This window comes from Ranitomeya imitator, chromosome 10, assembly GCF_032444005.1.
Source record: "Ranitomeya imitator isolate aRanImi1 chromosome 10, aRanImi1.pri, whole genome shotgun sequence".
Lineage (NCBI taxonomy): Eukaryota > Metazoa > Chordata > Amphibia > Anura > Dendrobatidae > Ranitomeya > Ranitomeya imitator.
This window is the reverse complement of record NC_091291.1, coordinates 10,076,079-10,092,561: the sequence shown is the minus strand read 5'-3', so window position 1 is coordinate 10,092,561 and position 16,483 is coordinate 10,076,079. Positions and strand designations below refer to the sequence as shown.

The following is a 16,483-nucleotide window of genomic DNA, read 5'->3' as shown; positions in this document are numbered from 1 at the left end:
GTACCAGCAGAATAGTGAGTGCAGCTCTGGAGTATAATACAGGATGTAACTCAGGATCAGTAATGTAATGTATGTACACAGTGACTGCACCAGCAGAATAGTGAGTGCAGCTCTGGGGTATAATACAGGATGTAACTCAGGATCAGTAATGTATGTACACAGTGACTGCACCAGCAGAATAGTGAGTGCAGCTCTGGGGTATAATACAGGATGTAACTCAGGATCAGTAATGTATGTACACAGTGACTGCACCAGCAGAATAGTGACTGCAGCTCTGGAGGATAATACAGGATGTATCTCAGGATCAGTAATGTAATGTATGTACACAGTGACTGCACCAGCAGAATAGTGAGTGCAGCTCTGGAGTATAATACAGGATGTAACTCAGGATCAGTAATGTAATGTATGTACACAGTGACTGCACCAGCAGAATAGTGAGTGCAGCTCTGGGGTATAATACAGGATATAACTCAGGATCAGTAATGTAATGTATGTACACAGTGACTGCACCAGCAGAATAGGGAGTGCAGCTCTGGGGTATAATACAGGAGGTAACTCCGGATCAGTAATGTAATGTATGTACACAGTGACTGCACCAGCAGAATAGTGAGTGCAGCTCTGGAGTATAATACAGGATGTAACTCAGGATCAGTAATGTATGTATGTACACAGTGACTGCACCAGCAGAATAGTGAGTGCAGCTCTGGAGTATAATACAGGATGTAACTCAGGATCAGTAATGTAATGTATGTACACAGTGACTGCACCAGCAGAATAGTGAGTGCAGCTCTGGGGTATAATACAGGATGTAACTCAGGATCAGTAATGTATGTATGTACACAGTGACTGCACCAGCAGAATAGTGAGTGCAGCTCTGGAGTATAATACAGGATGTAACTCAGGATCAGTAATGTAATGTATGTACACAGTGACTGCACCAGCAGAATAGTGAGTGCAGCTCTGGAGAATAATACAGGATGTAACTCAGGATCAGTAATGTAATGTATGTACACAGTGACTGCACCAGCAGAATAGTGAGTGCAGCTCTGGAGAATAATACAGGATGTAACTCAGGATCAGTAATGTAATGTATGTACACAGTGACTGCACCAGCAGAATAGTGAGTGCAGCTCTGGAGTATAATACAGGATGTAACTCAGGATCAGTAATGTATGTACACAGTGACTGCACCAGCAGAATAGTGAGTGCAGCTCTGGAGTATAATACAGGATGTAACTCAGGATCAGTAATGTAATGTATGTACACAGTGACTGCACCAGCAGAATAGTGAGTGCAGCTCTGGGGTATAATACAGGATGTAACTCAGGATCAGTAAGGTAATGTATGTACACAGTGACTGCACCAGCAGAATAGTGAGTGCAGCTCTGGAGTATAATACAGGAGGTAACTCAGGATCAGTAATGTAATGTATGTACACAGTGACTGCACCAGCAGAATAGTGAGTGCAGCTCTGGAGTATAATACAGGATGTAACTCAGGATCAGTAATGTATGTACACGGTGACTGCACCAGCAGAATAGTGAGTGCAGCTCTGGGGTATACTACAGGGTGTAACTCAGGATCAGTAATGTAATGTATGTACACAGTGACTGCACCAGCAGAATAGTGAGTGCAGCTCTGGAGTATAATACAGGATGTAACTCAGGATCAGTAATGTATGTACACAGTGACTGCACCAGCAGAATAGTGAGTGCAGCTCTGGGGTATAATACAGGATGTAACTCAGGATCAGTAATGTAATGTATGTACACAGTGACTGCACCAGCAGAATAGTGAGTGCAGCTCTGGGGTATAATACAGGAGGTAACTCAGGATCAGTAATGTAATGTATGTACACAGTGACTGCACCAGCAGGATAGTGAGTGCAGCTCTGGGGTATAATACAGGATGTAACTCAGGATCAGTAATGTAATGTATGTACACAGTGACTGCACCAGCAGAATAGTGAGTGCAGCTCTGGAGGATAATACAGGATGTAACTCAGGATCAGTAATGTAATGTATGTATACAGTGACTGCACCAGCAGGATAGTGAGTGCAGCTCTGGGGTATAATACAGGATGTAACTCCGGATCAGTAATGTAATGTATGTACACAGTGACTGCACCAGCAGAATAGTGAGTGCAGCTCTGGAGTATAATACAGGATGTAACTCAGGATCAGTAATGTAATGTATGTACACAGTGACTGCACCAGCAGAATAGTGAGTGCAGCTCTGGGGTATAATACAGGGTGTAACTCAGGATCAGTAATGTAATGTATGTACACAGTGACTGCACCAGCAGAATAGTGAGTGCAGCTCTGGAGGATAGTACAGGTATAGCTGAATTTAATAAGATATCTGGGCATAGCTGTTGGCCGCCATCCTGCTCATGTGAGGATCGTCTGTAGCGTTATCGGTGCCGTGACACCATTGATTTTCTTTATCACGGAGTCTCTTGACCTTCGGCCTCGGTGTAATGATGAGGAGCAGCGTTATCTCTACTATAAGTCTTCGGTTTCTTCCTCTTGTGAAGCGGTGGAGTTTTCTGTAAGTTCTGCCTTCATACAGGAGACAACGCACTGGATTTACCTGCAGTCCTATGCAAATCACAAGCGCATATGATGCGATATTCGGCTCTGTCCCATCTGGACAAACTGTAGAAATCGGATACAAGTCTGTCTGTTTCCTGCTTGTATCCACTTTGGTCGTCTCTCTCCTTCTAGCACTTCTTCACCTCCTTCGGAGCCCGGGACCGCTCTTTCCTGCTGATATTCCGCCTCTGGCAAAACGCCCTTTTGGATAAGGTAAGAAGAGTCTGGGAGATGGGAAGGGTCGGATGGTGTATATCGGGCATCGCCCAAAGATCTGTGATCTAGAGTCTGGGTGTATACTGCCTTATTCTGTGTAATACTGGTGGTCTTTAGGACCCCCCAGACATATGGACCAGGGCTGTGATCAGACCATTTACCCGGTCACTGCACTCACGTAATCCACCTCTGATGGACGGCTGCACTATTCCTGCATACGTGCCAAATGCCCGGAGCCTGAACAGGTGCACACGCGGCTCTGCTGCATCTGTCTGCATCAGCCTGTGTAGGTTCTCGGCTAATCATGTATCGAGAGGTTTTCTGTTTTCATCCTTTATTCACTTTCCCTCTGTGCAAACGCTGCCCTTGGTGTCTGATTGTTTGCAGCGCTGACGTGATATTAAAAGCGCTGCAGCTAATCGGTGAGCTCAGTAGCTTTGAGCAGCTTGTGCCGTCACACTGAGCTCGCTGATAGGCTTCATACAATAAGATATTGGGAGCAGCGACAGAAACTCTGGACCAGGGGAGGGTAAGTAAAGCACAGGTGTTGTTGTTTTTTTTATTTTTTTTTTATTTTTTTATTTTTTTTTTATGGGAGTCAGTAGCTTTCTGAACTTGGAAAACCCCCATTAATATGATTTCCAAGCGCCCCACCCCCCCAGCCCAGGTCCTTTCCACGTCTACCAGATGTAGTGGCAACTCTTCCCGGAAGAGCCTGACCCCTATAGACCTGTGAAATCTCTATGGGCACTTTGAGTATTGGGGTATGGCAAGGTACACCCTTCCTGCCTGTGCCTCTTCCTGCCTGCGCCCCTTCCTTCCTGCCTGTGCCCCTTCCTTCCTGCCTGCGCCCCATCTTTCCTGCTCCGTTTCTTTCCTGTGCTTCTTTTTTCCTGTGCCTCTTCTTCTTTCCTGCGCCTCTTCTTCTTTCCTGCGCCTCTTCTTCTTTCCTGCGCCTTTTCTTCTTTCCTGCGCCTTTTCTTCTTTCCTGCGCCTTTTCTTCTTTCCTGCGCCTCTTCTTTCCAGCTCCTCTTCTTCTTTCCAGCTCCTCTTCTTCTTTCCAGCTCCTCTTCTTCTTTCCAGCTCCTCTTCTTCTTTCCAGCTCCTCTTCTTCTTTCCAGCTCCTCTTCTTCTTTCCAGCTCCTCTTCTTCTTTCCAGCTCCTCTTCTTCTTTCCAGCTCCTCTTCTTCTTTCCAGCTCCTCTTCTTCTTTCCAGCTCCTCTTCTTCTTTCCAGCTCCTCTTCTTCTTTCCAGCTCCTCTTCTTCTTTCCAGCTCCTCTTCTTCTTTCCAGCTCCTCTTCTTCTTTCCAGCTCCTCTTCTTCTTTCCAGCTCCTCTTCTTCTTTCCAGCTCCTCTTCTTCTTTCCAGCTCCTCTTCTTCTTTCCAGCTCCTCTTCTTCTTTCCAGCTCCTCTTCTTCTTTCCAGCTCCTCTTCTTCTTAACAGCTCCTCTTCTTTCCTGTGCCCGTTCCTTCTTTCCTGCTCCTCTTCTTTCCTGCTCCTCTTCTCTTCTTTCCAGCTCCTCTTCTTTCCAGCTCCTCTTCTTTCCAGCTCCTCTTCTTTCCTGTGCCCGTTCCTTCTTTCCAGCTCCTCTTCTTTCCTGCTCCTCTTCTCTTCTTTCCAGCTCCTCTTCTTTCCAGCTCCTCTTCTTTCCAGCTCCTCTTCTTTCCTGTGCCCGTTCCTTCTTTCCTGCTCCTCTTCTTTCCTGCTCCTCTTCTTTCCAGCTCCTCTTCTTTCCAGCGCCTCTTCTTTCCAGCGCCTCTTCTTTCCAGCGCCTCTTCTTTCCTGCGCCCCTTCCTTCTTTCCTGCGCCCCTTCCTTCTTTCCTGCGCCTCTTCTCGCCTGCCTTTCTTCTTTCCTGCTCCCCCATTTCTCATGAGCCTGCCTCTATAGTGCACACAGCCAATGTGAACATTTGCACCAATACGAGCAGCTTACTGACTGTTTCCAAAGCTCCCGTTAATTCTTTGGAGATGGAGTAAATGCACCTCCTCCTTTATGACACCGGGGGGCGTTGGGGAGCACGCGTTTGCCCGTCTGCAGGGCTCAGGTCTGATCTCCCTTCCAAAGAACAGCGCTAATAAAGGGACTTTGGCCGCTTTTGATCAGATAATTGCATTAGACAGGTTTCCAGCAATCCGTGTCCCTTTAAGGCGACCTCTCCCCTCCTTCTCTGGACTCTGTCACTTTCCTCTGATTAGACCCATAGAAGGGGAACCCTCCATGGTGGAGATAAGCATTTAAAGGGACGCTGCCCCTATATTCTGTTATTTTGCTTTGGTGAATGCTGTTGTCCGCTGTTATCAGCCATCTAAGACTCGTGGAAGTGAATTCTGACTGTTGCGGTCTTCTTTCCCGGCAGACTCTGTCCCCCCAGGAGTTGTGGCACACGGTCCACCAGTGCTATGGCTCCGAGCTCGGCCTGACCAGCGAGGACGACGACTACGTGTGTCCGCGAGAGCTGCTCAATGGCCTGGGGTGAGTGCGGCGCCCCTCACTGCCGTCTCCGGGGTACATGGGATATTGCAGGAAGAGTTACCTCTGGGCGCCTAATGGGTATAATTAACGGGGGCTTCCAATATATATTCTAGTCTTGGCTTAGAAGGATGGATACAATTAAAATAATGTCGGCACAAATCTCTCTGATAGTTTGCTACAATGTGTCAGTCCGGACTCTAGTGTTCAGGACATTGTCGAAACTGGATGTAATTGTAACAAACCCTCAGCTGTTGGAGGAGACAGGTTGTTACCATTCATTGAAACTAAGCGGAGATCTTTAAAAATGGTGAGAACAATATTTTGCAGAAATAAATGAGAAGCTGCTATTTTCCCGTCAGACACCAGAGGGCGCCGGAGGCCGCTTCTCACTTTCTCTGCTCTCGTTGATGCTGCGTCTTTTTTTTTTTTCTCTTCTTTGCGTTTTCTTCATCCTTCCTTTGCTGTGATTTAGGGTCAGTGAGGAGTTTCCCGAGGGTCCCGATTTGAGTGACGCGTCTTCCCGCAGTGACAACAAGCTGAGCAGCAGTCTCAGGCTGTCGGCCACCGACTCGTTCACCTCCCTCGCCAGCAGTGTGGACGGTTTGCTGCCGGTAAGACCCTCCAGTCTGTGAGTACTCCAGGGGCTGCATACCACCTTTGCAAGGACAGATTTGGGGGTGTTAATACTTCTGCAGCTGTTCATTCAGCACCTCGCTATCTGCCATTCAGGGTCCCAGAAAAGCTGGGTGACAGCCCCTATATCTTGGTCTCTTTCAGCTAGTAGAAGACATGCCCGGACAACAGTCGGACATCCTCTCGGACTCGCAGTTGGACGCTTCCTCCAGTCAGACTGTGACCCCGCTTTCAGAGATGGCCGGATCGGGGCTGCTGGACTCTCTGCCCGCTCTGGACCTTCTTCCTGGAGAAGAATTTCCTTCGGACCCAAGTAACAACTCCACGCCGAGCTCCACCCAGGACGAGGGTGAGAATGGGGTCTGATGTGTGTGTGTGGGGGGGTGTAATACTGGATCGGCCCTCTACTCACATCCAGAGCTGCACTCGGCCATGTGCTGCTTCCCTCTGGTGAGTAGAATCTCTGGCGCCTGATGGTGGCATCTCACCCCTCATATCACCGTGTAAGTCTGCATAACGGCCTGGTACAGCGAGGTGCAGGGAGACGGACGCACACCTGGAGGTGGCGGGGCGGAAGCGCCGGTATTACACACTAATTGCTCTCATGTTGAGCATCTGGTGCTGGATAACGAGGCCGATCGGAGAAGATGGCTGTGGCCCCTGATGCCAATCATTGTGATGGTGTCACAGCCGGCAGGGACTGTACCGGGGATATAGGAGTGTCTGCCGCTCTGAGGACAGGACGCTCAGCCGCCAACTTCACGGGAAGATACCCAATGTGACAGTTCCACCCGACAGAGAACGCCGTCATCTCACTGCTCGGACAGTAGAGAATCCTTATTTATGATGTTGTAGTACATTGTTATCTTGGGTAGATGGAGATGTTGGGAGGATCTTTTTCTGATCTGTGAAAATCAATATGAATGATTCACAGCCTCCATTTAATTTATTTCTGTGGTTGATGCCAGTGAACCCTCCAATACTGCCCCCCTGTGGTGCTTACTGGTAATAGTGCCGCCCTAGTACTGCCCCCCTGTGGTGCCCACTGATAATAGTGCCGCCCTAATACTGCCCCCCTGTGGTGCCCACTGGTAATAGTGCCGCCCTAATACTGCCCCCCTGTGATGCCCACTGGTAATAGTGCCGCCCTAGTACTGCCCCCTGTGATGCCCACTGGTAATAGTGCCGCCCTAATACTGCCCCCCTGTGATGCCCACTGGTAATAGTGCCGCCCTAGTACTGCCCCCTGTGATGCCCACTGGTAATAGTGCCGCCCTAGTACTGCCCCCTGTGATGCCCACTGGTAATAGTGCCGCCCTAATACTGCCCCCCTGTGATGCCCACTGGTAATAGTGCCGCCCTAGTACTGCCCCCTGTGATGCCCACTGGTAATAGTGCCGCCCTAATACTGCCCCCCTGTGATGCCCACTGGTAATAGTGCCGCCCTAATACTGCCCCCCTGTGATGCCCACTGGTAATGGTGCCGCCCTAGTACTGCCCCCCTGTGGTGCTGACTGGTAATAGTGCTGCCCTAGTACTGCCCCCCAGTGATGCCCACTGGTAATAGTGCCGCCCTAGTACTGCCCCCCTGTGGTGCTGACTGGTAATAGTGCTTCCCTAGTACTGCCCCCCTGTGGTGCTGACTGGTAATAGTGCTGCCCTAGTACTGCCCCCCAGTGATGCCCACTGGTAATAGTGCCGCCCTAGTACTGCCCCCCTGTGGTGCTGACTGGTAATAGTGCCGCCCTAATACTTCCCCCCCCTGTGATGCCCACTGGTAATAGTGCTGCCCTAGTACTGCCCCCCTGTGATGCCCACTGGTAATAGTGCTGCCCTAGTACTGCCCCCCTGTGATGCCCACTGGTAATAGTGCCGCCCTAGTACTGCCCCCCTGTGGTGCTCAATGGTAATAGTGCCGCCCTAATACTGCCCCCCTGTGGTGCCCACTGGTAATAGTGCCGCCCTAGTACTGCCCCCCTGCGGTGCCCACTGGTAATAGTGCCGCCCTAGTACTGCCCCCTTGACCTTACCATGCACTATGATCAGTGGTCCTCAGGGCAGGGCCCCTCTTCTCCGGTGTTGGTCTCCCGCCATGCTATGTGCCGGTCACCGGCTGTGCGGATGGTCGGTCCATCTGACCTCCTCTGTAGCCCCGGGCTCTGCAGAGTATTCTGGGACTTGTAGTTGCGTTCCCCCTGGTAAGCTGTAGGTGTATAATGTGTGTACACAGAACGTCACCCGTCCAGTAACCGGCGGCTCCTTCTCTTGTATTTCAGAAGCCGTCGGCCTCGGGAAAGACGCTCTGACCTCCGACCTTCCGGGCCGCCTCCACATCAACGCGGTGTATCACATCGGCGCGGACCGCCTGCAGCAGGCGCTGACCTCCGACACCCGCTTTATGAGCGAATTCATGGAGCTGCGAAAGTTCACAGGTCGGCGGCGTCCGTCATACGTTTTCCACCCCTTTCCGGCACGGGAATATTGGGGGCTCCATTGACGTTGTCCTCCGTTAAATTAAGGGTATCGGGCAAAATCCCACTGGTCTCTATAAAGACTCATCCTGGTCTTTAGCGGCCCCACGGTCCTCGCTCTTCATTGACATGATGCCGGTCTCGCATGGCGCAACATTTTGGGAGGAAACGACCATGGACCAGACGATCCACTTTATAGACCCCCGTTATTATAGATACAATAAATATCGAAACTTGCAACATTGTATCAAAAATACTCAAACTAAATAATATTTACACTTCCAACAACAAAGAGAGATCATAGAAAGACCTAGAAACTGCAACACTCTTTTAACCCTTTCGGGTGCACCGATCTAATAAACCTGGCGCTGCGGTAATTTCCTGGGCGCCTCATTGAGGCAGACGTCTGCTGCCACCTGGAGGCTGACTAGAGTAATGCACCATTAAAAAAAACAAACAAAAAAAAACAATTGGCTCCTTCACCGCCTACTACACCAGTGAGCTACTCCGCTTCCCTTAGTATACATAACCTATAAATATGAAACCCGACTACAGATAATATTTAAATATTTATTGAGAATTAAAAATAAAAAAAGTTATTTTTTTAAGACCTAACAAAAAACAGGAATATCTACAAAAGGAAAGAACAACCAATCTGAGAGGAAAACAATAGAAATGCAAACTTCATCGGACAGTCTATTTCCCAATGAATAATACTAGAAAAAGGAATTTACAAGGAGTACCCAAAAATCCTCATTTCTCAGGTGCTTGCTTCTAGATAGTATTTATACATTACATTTATTTTATGACTTATTTTACCTGAATATAGTTTCCTTACTAAAGGTATTTCATCAGTATTGACACTGAAAACTCGTTATTTATTATCTTATTTACTGTATTAAAATTCTGATGAAATAAGAACACTTAATGTTTTCGTGATTTCCAATTATTGTGGTATAAATTGCCTATAGTGGACATATTGATTACAAAATAAGTTGTTGCTCCTCTCTTGCTTCTTTCTTATTCCTCTTGTGTTCATGTCTTTACATTTTTGTTTAAAATTATATATATATATATATATATATATATATATATATATATATATATATATATATATATGTGTGTATATATATATATATATATATATATATATATATATATATATATATATATATATATATATATATATATATATATATATATATAATCTATATCTCTTTTTTTTTTTTTAAAGATGTATTAGTGTCAGCCTCCAGGTGGCGCAAGACTTCAATCATGGTTTCTGTATTCCCCAGTGCAGCACCTGGGAAATTAGGATTTTTGGTACTCGCACTAAAATCTTTCTAGCATCCTTCATTGGGAGGACGCTACAACCTCACATTTTTTTAGATATATTATTGGTGTCAATCTCCAATTGGCAGCAGAGTTCGCCCATGGTTTCTGTATCTCCCCCCAATGAATTGTATAAGAGAAAGAATTTACGGTGAGTACCAAAAATCCTTTTTCTTTTTTTTTTTTTAACAGTGTTCAAAATGAAGGGATAAACAGAGAGAAGTTGACTTTTTGTACAGAATCTGATAAATGATTCTTTATACTTATTAAAAAGATGATCTGTAGATACCGGGTAATCTTGAAGCAGAATCCCAATTGTAGTATCTCTGTTTGACGCTGAATCCATCGCAAAGGGAAATTACTTTTTGAAAAAATGATTTCATCAATTTTTCCTCCTAAAAAGAGGTGTTTGTCCAAATCGTCAGCATTAAGGGTGATGTGACGACTAATAAGAAAACAATGGCTGCAGTGTGAGGTGTATTGGACCGTCCAACTTGAAACTTTGCAACCCACAGGGTTAAATGAGCTCTGCAAATCCATAATATTGTTATGATCTCTCTCCGTATTGCTGGAAGTGTAAATATTGTTGTTTAGGAGCATTTTTGATACAATTTAGCAAATTCAATTGTGTCTATAGTAACTGGGGTGTATAAAGTGCTTCAGCCTGAGATGAAGCGCGTCCTGGCGAAACGTCATGCGAGACCTGTATCATGTAAGACCCTACATCCTAGTAGTCGTTTCCTGTAATCGCTCATATATGTGAGCAATCTGGAGTCTGTAGGACTTGGCCTATGATGCCATGAATTCCTTGGAGGATTTACTGATCAGCTTTGTGACGCCACGATGGTGGGTGCCTGCATCTGTCTATGGTGCAGCTCTCGCATGGATTGTGGTTTCATGTGATTACTAAAGTAGGAGTAAATATTCCAAATAGATGAAATAATTTTACCTGGTTATCAGATGATCACCCCGTTACATGCTCCTTACAGATGTGGTGGTGAATCCCTGGGCCCCCGACAGCAATGGGAAACAGTCTCGCGTTATCAACTACACCATTCCCATCAATAATCCACTGGGGCCAAAAACTGCACCTGCCGTGGAGACACAGGTGAGACAAAGGTGTAATCCTACAGACGGATTCTACATACTTCTACCTTCACATAATATAATTATGATAATACTGCACCCTATCTCCAGGAATTACTCTAACAATACTGCCCCCTATGTACAAGAATATAACTACTATAATACTGCCCCTATGTACAAGAATACAACTACTATAATACTGCCCCTATGTACAAGAATATAACTACTATAAAACTGCTCCTATGTACAAGAATATAACTACTATAATACTGCCCCTATGTACAAGAATATAACTACTATAATACTGCTCCTATGTACAAGAATATAACTACTATAATACTGCTCCTATGTACAAGAATATAACTACTATAATACTGCTCCTATGTACAAGAATATAACTACTATAATACTGCCCCTATGTACAAGAATATATCTACTATAATATTGCCCCTATGTACAAGAATATAACTACTATAATACTGCTCCTATGTACAAGAATATAACTACTATAATATTGCCCCCTATGTACAAGAATATAACTACTATAATACTGCTCCTATGTACAAGAATATAACTACTTTAATACTGCCCCTATGTACAAGAATACAACTACTATAATACTTCTCCTATGTACAAGAATATAACTACTATAATACTTCTCCTATGTACAAGAATATAACTACTATAATACTGCCCCTATGTACAAGAATATAACTACTATAATACTGCTCCTATGTACAAGAATATAACTACTATAATATTGCCCCCTATGTACAAGAATATAACTACTATAATACTGCTCCTATGTACCAGAATATAATTACTATAATACTGCTCCTATGTACAAGAATATAACTACTATAATACTGCCCCTATGTACAAGAATATAACTACTATAATACTGCTCTTATGTACAAGAATATAACTACTATAATACTGCTCCTATGTACAGGAATAGAACTACTATAATACTGCCACTATGTACAAGACTATATCTACTATAATACTGCCCCTATGTACAAGAATATAACTACTATAATACTGCCCCTATGTACAAGAATATAACTACTATAATACTGCCCCTATGTACAAGAATATAACTACTATAATACTGCTCCTATGTACAAGAATATAACTACTATAATACTGCCCCTATGTACAAGAATATAACTACTATAATACTGCCCCCTATGTACAAGAATATAACTACTATAATACTGCCCCTATGTACAAGAATATAACTACTATAATACTGCCCCTATGTACAAGAATATAACTACTATAATACTGCTCCTATGTACAAGAATATAACTACTATAATACTGCCCCTATGTACAAGAATATAACTACTATAATACTGCCCCTATGTACAAGAATATAACTACTATAATACTGCTCCTATGTACAAGAATATAACTACTATAATACTGCTCCTATGTACAGGAATAGAACTACTATAATACTGCTCCTATGTACAGGAATATAACTACTATAATACTGCTCCTATGTACAGGAATAGAACTACTATAATACTGCCCCTATGTACAAGAATATAACTACTATAATACTGCTCCTATGTACAGGAATAGAACTACTATAATACTGCCCCTATGTACAAGAATATAACTACTATAATACTGCTCCTATGTACAAGAATATAACTACTATAATACTGCCCCTATGTACAGGAATATAACTACTATAATACTGCCCCTATGTACAAGAATATAACTACTATAATACTGCCCCTATGTACAAGAATATAACTACTATAATACTGCCCCTATGTACAAGAATAGAACTACTATAATACTGCTCTTTTTACTTTGTATATAACATATCTTTGTTTCTTTGTAGACTTTGACTTACTCTCTGAAGGGGTCTCTGTGCATCCTGGACTCACACGTGGTCACACAAGGCATTCCCTACCAGGATTATTTTTACACCGCTCATCGATACTGTATCACCAGTGTGACGAAGAGTAAAGCGCGTCTCAGGTACCGAGCTGTAGCGCTTTTTTTTTTCCCCTTAAACTAGCAGCATCTTCAAGAGGCTCCTGACAGCTCCTCGTGTGCCCCCTCAACACTCCCACCCTGTATTTCTTCTCTTTCGTGCCCCCTCACTCTGCCCACTTACAATGTGACTGACGACTTTGCGCTCACTTGAGGAGACGGTATGACAAGTCTGGCAGACCCCTTGTGTGTTTTTAGAAAGAACTTGTGTTTCCCAAAATCATTCAAGTAGATCTGAACCCAACTTTTGTATCCTAACTTAGGATCCATTGACTATCCGTACATCATGGGGCATGAGTGGCCGCATTGATGACCTTCTGACCGTTGTATTGCAGGGTGTCTTCCGAGATCTGTTACCGGAAGCAGCCGTGGAGTTTGGTACGAGGCATTATCGAAAAGAATTCCTGGAGCGGGATGGAGGAGCACTTTAGACAGCTTGGTACGTTACGATCCCGGTGAGGTGGATACATCCTACCTTGTAGACCGTAACAACTGTGGGACAACCCATCGTGTCATAACCATCATTCATATTGGTGCCACGTAAAGGAACCTTATCTTAGCTTGGACATTTACTTATAACAATAGTACCAGGTACTACATTAAGTGCTGTTAGACTTTTGGAGAGGTGCTTCTCAGATTGACCCTATTCCCCTTGGCTTTTGGCTGTGGGAACATCTACAAGTCTTTAGAAAAACTAGTTTGAAGGCCATGACAATCCTTGACCCTTCTTTCCTGGAGTAGATGTGATGGTCTAAACCCGATTGTTGGTTCATCCTCCCTTCCTTGTCTGTACAACTCTACCATTGGGCCAAAGATACCGCCAAATTGTACCACTTACCCCCCCCTCAAAATGCAATCGTTGAGGGGCAAATAGACAAATATGATGTGCCGATAACTGATTGTTCATGACCACCATGATCCTTGTTGATGTATCTTCTTCACTGACTTGTTTCTCTTCTTTTTGGCCCTATATCAGCGGATGCCTTGGTCAAGTTAGAGCAATCCTGCGTGGATGAGCTGGGAGTCAGGGAAAAGCCGATCTTACGGCGTAGGAAGCGGACGCTGAGCTGGAAGAACCATCATGTGGATTCGCTGAGCACGATCAATCCACCACTGGACAATGTGCGGGTGAATCGTCACTCCAGAACGTCAGGTATCAAAAAAAGAGCAAGAATGGAAACCATGTATCTAACAGATACTTTCATGGATCTCTCCTCATTTGAAGACCGTTCGTAAGGAGAATGTCTCCTTCTTTGTGTCCGGTTTACATCTGTCTGTGATCTAGCTGCTCTCATATTATCGTTAAGGTAATGTAGAGCATCAACAAACTAGAGCAAAAAGACTACGCCCCCACCTAGACCTTCAGGGTCCATGAAAGGTGGATGGACCCCCCAGAGGATCTCCTAATGGGCCCAGGTTCTAGCATAATTATGAACCCATGATTAAAGATGCATAAGTAGGAGTGAAGACCCATGTAAAAGCAACAGAAGATACCTTGGTTTTTCTTTTTGTAGGTTGAGCTTTTCAGAACTTTCTGACGGCTCAAAGAATTCCAAATCCAACATTTGTTTATGTTGGTTGTAGGTTCTCCTTAATGACTACTTCCTATATTAACCTCCTCATTTGTTGGCATCTGTAGGACCAGGTATGATGGCACTGGTTCTATAGATAGAAATCACTTCTATCTTGAACATAGTGAAGGGCGATGATGTATCTTTCTGTAGATTACCCCTGAGTTGGGTTTATGATGGGAGATAATCCATAGGAAGTGACCGATTTGAATTGCTGATAATAGTTATTGTATCCAGGTGATCATTACGGAGCAAGGATATTGACACCTCAGGGACCTACCGTCCATCTAAGGACCATCAAACTGTTCATAACGAGGAGTTCAGTTGGAGTTTTGATTGAAGAGTTTCTGCTCTGATAACACGTGAACACATCCTAATGGTGAACCATTGCCGGTGGATAGTTCTTTCCAGAATGTAATGGGTTGAAAAAGACCTAGGTCCATCAAGTTCAACCTTTCTCCACCAATTGTCCCACTCAATATTTGCACTCTCCTCACCTCCTGTCTCCAACTTTCCCACCACAGGCAGCATCTCCTCTCAGCTCTCCCACCTTTCTGACAGAGGAGCCTCGCAGAACATCCCCACGGCTCTCTTCATCATCACCATTGTGTGAGTAACCCATCCACCTACCTGCTCCCTACACACTGTGGGAATTATCATAGAATCGAGGTCGTTTGTGTGCGTTGGCGGTGTACCATCTCTATTCTGCAAGGCCGGGCGTTTTCTGGGAAAACATCTTTAGTCCAGTCCTCACCATGGTGACACCACTGTGTGCTACAGTCTTGGTGGTGGTAGTGACGTCATGTGTGGGTTTACATCTATTCCTATGACTGTATCTTGGCATTATGTGATAAAAGTCCATTATTATCTACAGAACCATAGCTTTATATTTGAGAATCCTTGATGAATCCTCCATACTGTGGGTTAACCCATTGCAATGACCTTGGTCTACCATTATTTTGAAAGCTGACCGTAGACGTAAAGTCTTTCCGACTTCCAGTCTTTACTGTAGACCTTCTCCAAATGTCCTCTTCTTGAACAGCAGTGGACAGAATAGTCCTGGCTCGCGGGACGTAGGTGGACACATGTCTCCTGGACCAATGCTGTTAATATAACCCCTATATTCATCTACTTACACGTGGTCAACCCTTGGCGTTAACCAAGAAGGAAAGGCCTTTGGGTTTTGTTGCATTGACCTCAACTTCTTGTTGATCCTGATCTTCTCACAGGTTGTTGGTCTTGGTGGTTCTCAACATGATGCTCTTCTACCGCTTGTGGTCTCTGGAACACACTGCTCGGACCTTCCAGACGTGGCAGAGTTATGCTGTATCCCAAGGGTAAATATTCCTCCCGGGAGTCCCAGAATTTGCCCTATAACTGTGCATTATCCAGAATATTTATCTGTTCGTTGTTTTATTTAACCAGCTAGATGGACTTTTAATTAGATTTGGCAGATCTGCACTAGTATGGCTTCCCAAAATGCCACTTTGGAAAACTTGTAAAGAGGTTGTGTCCTCTTATTAAATGGGTGGAATTAAGTGGACCTTGGTGAAAGGATATGGATTAGCAGCTGAGGAGCAAGGACCCCATAAACTGCTTAGGGCCCCTCCAGCCCATGTCATTTGTGTGGTAGTAGCACCTTTATGATGGTGTCCTAACGTATATTGACTTCCTCTATTTGTAGGAGGTTTCCGCAGACGTCGGCTGATTGGGCCGAAATACTTGAGCTTCAGAAGCGTTTCCACAACGCGGAGGTCCAGAAATGGAAGCAAACGTTGCGGACTTCTGTACAACTACTGGACGAGGTGAGCGCGCGTCGAGGGAGACAGGTGGGACTTTAATCTTTGATCCGACCACTCCTTTTAGTTGACAATCATGGAAAATTGGATAAGAATCAAGAGAAAATTTTAATTTTAACTTTTCCAAACTTCACATCATTAAAATATATCAGATTTTTAATATTCTGCTAAGCGTAGGAGGAAAAACAGTCATAAATGTCAATCACCTGAGAAGTTTATTTTTAATTGTTTTGTTACATTTTGATTCCAGAATAATCGCATCTCGTGAGTCATTTACAAAATGTCAATTTTCTC

The 16,483-nt window shown here is 44.6% G+C and overlaps 1 protein-coding gene across 4 annotated transcripts in view; it reads left to right on the top strand.

The window, feature by feature from the left end:
* Nucleotides 1-16,483, top strand: part of GRAMD1A (GRAM domain containing 1A) — a 97,100-nt gene that overhangs the window by 74,634 nt on the left and 5,983 nt on the right. For all 4 annotated transcript variants that reach the window (XM_069741576.1, XM_069741574.1, XM_069741575.1 and 1 more), the window contains 12 exons: nt 2,727-2,807; nt 5,170-5,285; nt 5,758-5,896; nt 6,063-6,267; nt 8,195-8,350; nt 10,711-10,829; nt 12,665-12,804; nt 13,155-13,258; nt 13,796-13,972; nt 14,915-14,999; nt 15,620-15,727; nt 16,075-16,195. In XM_069741576.1, the coding sequence (XP_069597677.1) occupies nt 2,727-2,807; nt 5,170-5,285; nt 5,758-5,896; nt 6,063-6,267; nt 8,195-8,350; nt 10,711-10,829; nt 12,665-12,804; nt 13,155-13,258; nt 13,796-13,972; nt 14,915-14,999; nt 15,620-15,727; nt 16,075-16,195 (1,551 nt within the window). The remainder of the gene's footprint in view (nt 1-2,726; nt 2,808-5,169; nt 5,286-5,757; nt 5,897-6,062; nt 6,268-8,194; nt 8,351-10,710; nt 10,830-12,664; nt 12,805-13,154; nt 13,259-13,795; nt 13,973-14,914; nt 15,000-15,619; nt 15,728-16,074; nt 16,196-16,483) is intronic.